The sequence below is a fragment of the Hesperophylax consimilis genome, chromosome 29 (assembly GCF_061612785.1).
Source record: "Hesperophylax consimilis isolate HC1 chromosome 29, BYU_Hcon_1.0, whole genome shotgun sequence".
Classification (NCBI taxonomy): Eukaryota; Metazoa; Arthropoda; class Insecta; order Trichoptera; family Limnephilidae; genus Hesperophylax; species Hesperophylax consimilis.
Window position 1 is genome coordinate 9,901,599 of NC_142864.1, and position 9,646 is coordinate 9,911,244.

The 9,646-nt window shown below is 35.8% G+C and overlaps 1 protein-coding gene across 1 annotated transcript; it reads left to right on the plus strand.

Annotated features, from left to right (window-relative positions):
* Positions 1 to 288: 288 nt before the first annotated feature.
* LOC149409861 (uncharacterized) lies at positions 289 to 8,879 on the plus strand. Its single transcript, XM_089649208.1, has 3 exons — positions 289 to 395; positions 544 to 685; positions 7,626 to 8,879. The coding sequence occupies exons 2-3, from the start codon at positions 578 to 580 to the stop codon at positions 8,655 to 8,657; spliced, it is 1,140 nt and encodes a 379-aa protein (XP_089505334.1). The 5' UTR covers positions 289 to 395; positions 544 to 577; the 3' UTR covers positions 8,658 to 8,879.
* The last annotated feature ends 767 nt before the right edge of the window (positions 8,880 to 9,646 follow it).

A 9,646-nucleotide genomic window follows, 5' to 3' on the forward strand; every position in this document is an offset into this window, starting at 1 on the left:
AGTATTCATGCTGCTTCATGTGTGTTCCCCAGAGTGGCAACTAGCAATTGTCAAAATTGTAACAACCATCGTCGTCTGCATGCAATACTGAACGGTTGACACCAAACGGTTGAACCAACTAAATTAAGTCGTCTGTAGGGGGTTTAAATATTGAGCCCACAATCATACGCAAATGAAAGTACCAAATCAAGTAGGTACTAACCATAAAGAATTCGATTGTTCGTAAAATCGATTGAAGATATCCATCCCTATTTCTCACCGCAGCTGTCAGATCGAAAATTAAAAGAAGAAGAAATGTTGGCGAGCAAAGTCAATCAGCGAAAAAAATGCGTCTTTCTTGCTTTACTGGTTTGACCACCTTTTAAAAACTGGAATTAATCGGCAGAAGGACAGGCGTATGTAATAATGTCCACAATCAGTTATTATAACTCAATTCTAAATATGCGAACTGTTTCAGTGCGAATTTTCGGTGCTGGTTTAGTGGTTTATTGCCTTCCAACACGACCTGTCACTTTCGTAAAACGTTGTTTTCTTTTATTGTAGTTCGGCTTTCGGCTCTCCGCAGCGAGGAAATACGATGTTACGTGTTAAAAAGGAACCCAAGGACACTTCTAAGTTGGATGAGGAGTTTGTAGATTATTCGAATGTCATGGATTTCTCACTCAAGAAAGGACATATGCTTGGGGTAGGTCGCCTTTCAAAAATCGTTTCTTTTTAAATTCAGATCAGTGCCAAATTTCGGGGACTAAAACATACAAATAATATTAATTAGTGTAGAAATAACATGCCTATCTACTTCAACTGACCATTATAAGGTATGGAAAATAAACTAGAAATTGACGAGCGGGTAAGCTTCGGTTTATGGGTGAAATTCCTAAAAATTAAAACTAGTTATTTTTATACTAACTTTGGGCCGGGGAATCCGAATCTGGAAGAATTAGGTGGCGGCAAGCAATATTAACTGAATTACACGACTTTAAAATTTCGACGCACAAACAATTTAACTGGCCATTTTGAACGCTTTCTGACAATAAAACTAGTTATCTTTATACATCTTTATACTAACTTTGGGCCGGGGAATCCGAATCCGAAAGAATTAGGTTGGGGCAAGCAATATAAACTGAAATACATGACTTAAAAATTTTAGATGCAAACAATATATAACGCAATGGTCGATGCGTTTTTTTGACAATAAATCCATAGAAAAATAACCAAAGATATATAAAATTAAGTGTTGCTAGTAAGCAATAATATCAATAACGTAAAATAACATGTTTATAATTTCAGTAATATTTCATATTCAAACAGTTAGATTTAGGCTTATTATCACGAAAGGTAAGTTTTTATGTCGGGGGAGACGAAAAAATATGCATTTTATATTTTAATTTTGCTAACATTATTTCATTTACGTAAAGTATTCAGATACATTTTATTCACTTTTGTATCACAAACCATGTTACACAAACCTAGCGTAGCCGCTAAACTACTTGAAAACTGGGATGTTTTCCTGCCTTGACGCGAGTAGGCGCTACGAAGGGGGCACTTTCTTTTCTATCACAAACCATGTTACACAAACCTAGCGTAGCCGCTAAACTACTTGAAAACTGGAATGTTTTCTTGCCTTGACGCGAGTAGGCGCTACGAAGGGGGCACTTTCTTTTCTATCACAAACCATGTTACACAAACCTAGCGTAGCCGCTAAACTACTTGAAAACTGGGATGTTTTCTTGCCTTGACGCGAGTAGGCGCTACGAAGGGGGCACTTTCTTTTCTATCACAAACCATGTTACACAAACCTAGCGTAGCCGCTAAACTACTTGAAAACTGGGATGTTTTCTTGCCTTGACGCGAGTAGGCGCTACGAAGGGGGCACTTTCTTTTCTATCACAAACCATGTTACACAAACCTAGCGTAGCCGCTAAACTACTTGAAAACTGAAATACTTACGTAATTGAAATAATGTTAGCAAAATTAAAATATAAAATGCATATTTTTTCGTCTCCCCCGACATAAAAACTCACCTTTCGTGATAATAAACCTAAATCTAACTGTTTGAATAAGAAATATTACTGAAATTATAAACATGTTATTTTACGTTATTGATATTATTGCTTACTAGCAACACTTAATTTTATATATCTTTGGTTATTTTTCTATGGATTTATTGTCAAAAAAACGCATCGACATGGCGTTGTATATTGTTTGCATCTAAAATTTTTAAGTCATGTATTTCAGTTTATATTGCTTGCCCCAACCTAATTCTTTCGGATTCGGATTCCCCGGCCCAAAGTTAGTATAAAGATGTATAAAGATAACTAGTTTTATTGTCAGAAAGCGTTCAAAATGGCCAGTTAAATTGTTTGTGCGTCGAAATTTTAAAGTCGTGTAATTCAGTTAATATTGCTTGCCGCCACCTAATTCTTCCAGATTCGGATTCCCCGGCCCAAAGTTAGTATAAAAATAACTAGTTTTAATTTTTAGGAATTTCACCCATAAACCGAATATATTCCTTGACGAGCTGAATGAAATGAAAACTTCAACGCGTTCAAACTGTTTTTATTCCCATCACGTTTTTGGTATCTCCGATCCCTTTTTTATCTACTGTGTAAACATTACTTATGTAGATTTTACACTCTAGTTCAAATACTAGTTACAATAAATATACAAAAAACAGCGACACGCTTAAATTGCACCGTTTTATAAAAAAAAACACTGCAGTTGTTAGATAATAATGAGAAGTAAGTATTTCAGTTTCCGGAATAATAATAATATAATACATTTTAATAGTTACTTCGTTAACCTTTCCTTATCTGTGGTGTGTATTTACTACACATTGCTTCTAATAACTTTAATAACTCTATAAATATAATAAATTCTGGTTTCAGATTTTAGGTATTCCTCCGTTATACATTTATGCACTGAATTAAAAAATAACATTTTACATAGTTTTCATACATTTAAAAATCAGAGATTTTTGTTAAAAATCGGGAACAAATACACCAATACAATCAACCGTGTGATACCAATACGCGAAGAGTGTGCGAGGAAATGACACGTTATTGATGTCCCGCTTTAATTCGCTATGCGGGAACATGAGACATCCACATGTCTGCAGTTGTATTTTGATTTAGTCCATCAATACCTACGACCACACAGCTGTGTTTGTGCTAGTCGCTAGCCACTCGGCCGCGAACCGTTGTTAGATGTGGACCCCTCGCACGTTTCTTTAGCATCTGTTGATGGTTTTTTCATGTTTTCAACAATTAAATTACAATTATTATCACTTTTGATATAAAATATAAAAAACATAATTGATTAGCTATGAATATTAATATTTTTCCGATATTAAATCGCTTATTTTGAGATGTGTATTGACTACACAGCACCGGAACTCGTAGATTTTTTTAGCACAGTAAGGGAAAGGTTAAAATCAAAATCGATCGTTCACTTCGCGCGATTGTTATTGATGCAAAATCGATCGTTCACTTCGCGGCTATTGTTATTGATACAAAAGTTTTAAGGTTAGCTTTTTCCTTCTCTTATTTAAGCCAAAATATGAACCTATGATCCTAAAATAAGTTCTTAGTTTGGGTTTAATTAAGAAGTAAATAATAATAAAAACTAGCATAATCCATCGGGACTCTAGAATATTGACCGTTATGTTTTTTAAGATGCTGTCAGAAAGTCAGAATTTTCTCAATAAAATCCAAATAAATAGGATATTTCTGCATTCATCTGAAAACTAATAACTGTTTTTAAAAGGTGATGAAATACGCATTCAAATTTTATCATTAGAAACAAACGCATCATTTTTGAAATGTTAAAATTTTGAAATCAAACATAAAAAGTTTTGATAATGGCTCACCTTATTTCTTATTTTTTCCTCTAAACACTGACTTAAAATTACAGACAGCGAAAAAGAATACATATTTTATTAGACAAATGTATGTAAAACATTACTGTCATCTCACGTTTTTTAGTCGTTTTACTAAGTTTCATGATTTTTCTCAAATTGCGGTCGGAACCTTTGGTTTCATAGGGATGTACAGCTTAATTCTGCTGTGATTGACTTCTAGATTTGAATACAAAGCTTGATGTTTTCTCTTTCTAACACCGTTTAGATCAAGGCTGCCCAACCTTTTTAACAGTTGGGCAAAATTGACGATTTAAAAGTCACTGGCGGGTCACTGACTACTGACGGTTCCTATGTTTGTTACCTAAGCTTTTTAATGTCTTGTTTTATGCAACAAACAAATAAACATATTGAAATTTTATTGTCGTTTATTGAAATAATAAAATAAATAATAGCATCTACTGCCAAATAACGAAACAACATTTTATGTAACAAAAATCTAAATCCAAGTAATTGGTACAATCAATGTGATTTCTGACATTGTTTTTGTTTTAATAATTCTCCTATGTTAGGAGTCAGTTCAGATGTTGACAGTAGCAACAAATCAGACATATTATGTTGCCCAGTTAGAGATGTGCGGTATTTATTAAGATTAGAAAAAACTTTTCACAAACATACGTTGATCCAAAACTACTTAAAAATTGAAACGCCAGTCTTCCTTTGGCACCAATTTCCAGAAATCTCCAAATTCTTCTGAAGAAGTTTGTGACTTTGAAAATATTTTTTCTGCAAAAAGGTTTTTCAGTGCAGAATGATTTTGCAGATCAGTGAGTTCCAACTGGATATTGGCAGGATAACTAATTATTTCATTCAAACTGATTGTAAAAGGATTAAAAAAAATTGTAAATTTTGTTTTGTACTTTCAAAGTCCTGGAATCTGCTTTCAAACTACTGTAATAAGCATCTAATTTTAGCTTCGTACTTTATGGTGGCAATATTGAGCTTCTCTTTCAAATCTTTGATTATGGGAAAAGGGTCAATATTTTCGTTGGCTAAACATAGTCGGAAGTGAACAATCTTTGCCTTGTAATATGAGATTTAAAATATTGAGATAATTAGTGATGTCAACAAGTAATACAAAATCACTCAACCAGTACTTATTCTTGAGTAAATCGCTTTCCAAAGGTAACGCCCCTTTTTCTTCTAAAAATTCCAACAGCTGCTCTCTCAAGATGAAGAAATGTTTTAACATGTTGCCCCTTGAAAGCCATCGCACAGTGCAATACAGTTATATCATTTAACTTTATGTCCTTTGCACACAACGCCTCCTGATGGATGACGCAATGATACGAAAATATTTTTTGATCAAAGTAATTTTCAAATTGGTGGGTATTTTGAAAATAGTTCACGCGGGCCACTTATAATTCGTTCACGGGCCTGGGGTTGGGCAGCCTTGGTTTGGATCAGAGGTTCCCAAAGTGGTCTATATGGACCCCCAGGGGTCGATATCGGCATGCTGGGGGTCTATGTTAGCGAGAAAAAAATTTGGGGTCCACGAGATTCAAATGGGGGTACATACGGGCGGACCCCCATTTACCTCAAGTCAACATTTAGGAGTTCCGTAAATGACACAATAGAACTAACACAAATGTAATAGACTGAGAAATTACTTATTTGATTTTTGTATTTCGTAAAGTTGTTAATTGAGGTATATAAATAGAGTCTACGTTCCTTTTCTCGTCAGTATTTATATATTCATTCAAAACATTGCACATTGGAAGCCGCGAATTTTCCTAGTTCCCCAACATGTTTTTGAAAAACGTCCAGGGTAATAATAATGACGTTCAACATTTAAATGCACTTCACACAGACTTCAAAACTAAGTTTGAGGACATTTTGACTATGGAAATGGAACGTTGAAGAATCGGATATCATGTGACAAGAAGAACTGACCGGAATAAGCACTGACAAAGAACTTAAGGGGCAGATCTGTAGGGCTAGCTACAGAAAGAAATTCCCATTGCTTATCCTGCTTCATTTTCATTTGGTGTACCTCACACCCCCTGTCTGCACAATGCAAAGACAGAGGAACTATACCTCCACCCGGTTGGTGGACAGGCAACGGAAGAAACTTTTTCTTACGAAAAAGAGAAATGATTATCACATGGGACGTTAATAATTTTAGAAAAATTCAATATTCGGTAGGCAGGGGGTCTACGGGGCAAAAAAGTTTGGGAACCTCTGGTTTAGATCATATTTTTAAACATGACAGTAAGGAAGACAACGATTTCTGTGAGATCATATCGACGGAACAACATTTTTTAGATTTTCGCTTTCTGATGAAACTACTTGGAAAAAAAAAACACTGTGTTTTCTACTCCCAGCAACTACATGTGCCTCCTGAGATGGCAGTGTCCCTTTAGTAGTCCTACCAGTTCCCTCAGTGAGTTTCTGTCCATATAGAGTAGTTTCTTGGTTCGTATAGGGTCTGGTCCTTTTATGAGTACTTTAGATTGTTTCATTCCTGGTGCCCTTTCCCATTCCTCCCAGTGCCGGGATTTGACCCACTTTCAATATGTATTTTAGTGTGGCAAGCTGCTACTCCTACGGCCGGCTTGGATCCCGCAACTGGTGCTTTCACCCCTTTCCTTGCTAGTCAATCAGCCCGCTCATTGCCCTCAATTCCTTTATGTCCTGATACCCAGATCAGGGTTATTTTATTGATGGTAGCAAGTTCTTTAAGTCTTGGTCTTGCATTCCATCACCAGTCCGAAGTCGCATCGGTTACTTTCCAGTGCCATTAGCGCTGCCTGGCTATCAGAGCACGAAGATTAGGTACCAATGTTTATCATGTATAATCATCGGGTATACAGATCAACGCAGACATTAGAAAATTGAATATCTAAAAAATGTTGGTCATGTCAATTAGCCTTTCTGCCGTCGATATGAGTTGTTTCGAAAAACGAACAAATTGACTCTAAGGGTAATAGCCGTTTCTTTGCAATACTAAAAAAATTAGGCGGAGGAGTTAAATAAACTACGTCAATATTATTACGTCAAAACATGGCGTTAAGAAAGTTTTTTTTAACAAAATAGCTACTAAAACGCATTATTTTCCATTTTTGGAAACTGAAATACTTGTCATTATTATCTAACTGATACAAAGTGTTTTTTTTTTTATATTTATTTTAAATTTTAGTTACAAGTTAGGATAAAGTTTTGCCTCACACACACACATATGCAAAAATTTGTAAAATAACACTTGATTTCAACTTAATTATTTAAGTCAGGGGAGATGTTCAAACATGCACAAAATAGGTCCTTAGTTTGGGTTATTTAAATAATTACTGTCTTCCTATTTATATTCTCACACATGCGTTCTACGTTGGTGTGGTAAAGCTGGCCCATGAGTCTGGTTTAAGACCGTTTGGCAAATATTTCCAAAACCGCCGCACTTTTCATAGGCACAGATTATGGAAATTACAATGCGTTTCAACTTAATTATTAAAATAAACAAATATTTATGTCAGGATAGTGGTAAAAGATGCATTATAATTCCACTTTTATTCAATCAATGTTTAAAATTTTCCTTATAAAACTATCTTTTTGCCATTTTTTTATGGAGTTACACTTGCATAAGTTAGGTTTCAATGTAAATTACATAATGAATCCAAACTAAGAACCTACCGAACCTACCTAACCGACTCAGCCACCGACCGGTGAAATTATTATGTTTTGGTTATGTTTGATTTTTTTTTTCTTCTCTTTTCAGAATAACGAAATGAGGATTGAATATGATGGCAATGTTAATATTAAAAATGAACCTCACAAACCTGTGGTTGGATCTGCTTCGGGTGGTGATTTCCAAAATCAGCCGTTAGAATTAGTCAACAAACACCCTTCAACATTTCAATTTATGAACATTAAGCAAGAATGTTTAGCCGATGACGGAAATGAACAATTTAATCGTGGTACCGTGATAAAACAAGAATCTCCCGACAGTGATAACGATAATAAAATAATGTGCAGTGAAGGAAATTTCTCCAGTTCTTCAGAAAATTTAAGTGAAAGTGTCAAAGACTCGGACAACAATGACTTCTCATCAATAATGTCTTCTTCGCTTGCTACTAGTGGCTATAACGTCGGTAGCATATCTGGAGTATCGATAGCCAATCTTACAGGTAAAAAGTTGTACGATTTTCCCAAAAAAGACTTGAAAAAACGCAGATATTCAAAAGAGACCAAAAATGAAAGCAAAAAGATAATCGCGCGAAAAGAAAGACAGATGTATCCGTGCGATCTTTGCAGCCACGTTAGCAAAAAACGCAGCGATTTAAAATCACACAAATTATCACACAGCGAGGAGACTCCGCACGTTTGCGAGGAATGTGGCGAAGCCTTTAGAACGCTAAGTAGTTTATTAAGTCATGTTAAAACGCACACAGGTCTGAAGGCTTTCCGCTGCGATCAGTGCGATTATTCCAGCAATTTTACCAACAGTATTAAAACTCATAAAATAATGCACTCGGGCGAGAAACCACTCGCGTGTTCGGAGTGCTCCTACACTTGCGGACGAACCAGTAACTTAAACAGACATATGTTACGACACTCGCTGGTTCGAACCTTCCCTTGTGATATGTGCAGTTATGTCAGCAAGGATATAACCATCCTGAAGGTACATAAACTGGTACATACGGGCATGAAACCTCACGTATGTAACGTGTGCAATCGCTCATATGTCACAGTCAAGTCTCTAAATCATCACAAAAAGAAACATTTTAAATCTAATATTGGATTAGTGTAGTTTGTGATTTAATGAATTTTAACTATTTTAAAGTTGGGGTGTTTTTGCAGAAATTCAAATGAAACATTCTCATCAATTCGGGGGTTTAGGATTACAGCGAGGCCCTACAAAAAAATAGTTTTGAGATAAACGCAAATAAAGATTGGATTGCTCATATGCCCAACTGTATTTCTTAAACGACTGTATGTACGAGATAAATCTTCGTGTCACTAATAAATATGATTATGGCATTACCGAAATCAAGACACCAACCAACTCAAAACACCAGTTTTTGTAGTTAGACCTCTATGGTTCGAAGCCCTCAAATTGGCAATCAGGGCAATTCAGTTTTTTTTTACATTTGAAATAAACAAAATGGCGCCGATTGCTCATTTGGTGACAATGTTACATTTGAATTTCCGTGAAACAGCCGAACCTAACATTACCTCGAAAAGTGTTCTTAAATAATTTTATATGTACATAGTATTGTTGTGTTTCATTGTTTAGAAAGAAATAAATTATTATTGGTATTTTAGAGAATTGGGAGATAGGTATAATGTTATCTTTTTATTTAATGTGAATACTGTCATCTGGAGCCAGTGAGACTATGGCATCCCCAATTGGGGTATCTTGTGAAGCTGAAGGTAGTGGGGATGGTAAGGAGACGGGGAAGATAAAGGTGGGGGAGTACTGGCTATTCAGGTCTGTCTCACCAAACACGGCCAAAGCCATTTCAAGCGACGTTTCAATTCTGAATGGTGGTCTACACCGGGGCGATACTGAGAATATCTTCCACTCTGGGACGTTCCGCAAATTTTTTTTTTTTTTTAAAAAGAAAGACAAACATTCCCGGGTTAAGAATAACCTGACAATATTTGAAAATCTCCTACTACCACCACAGTACGCTGAAAATGTTGCTTGTGTTGTGATGGAGGACTTAGCCAGCCGAGGAATTGAACACACTACGCCTGAGTGGGACCCAAGCGCGATGTCAACTCGGCCACCGACCG

What these genes read in the sequence shown, in the direction of transcription:
- LOC149409861 (XM_089649208.1), top strand. Translation starts at nt 578, where the DNA reads ATGTTACGTGTTAAAAAGGAACCCAAGGACACTTCTAAGTTGGATGAG. An exon ending in AGAAAGGACATATGCTTGGG is followed by an intron (nt 686 to 7,625) that starts GTAGGTCGCCTT and finishes TTCTCTTTTCAG; the next exon opens with AATAACGAAATGAGGATTGA.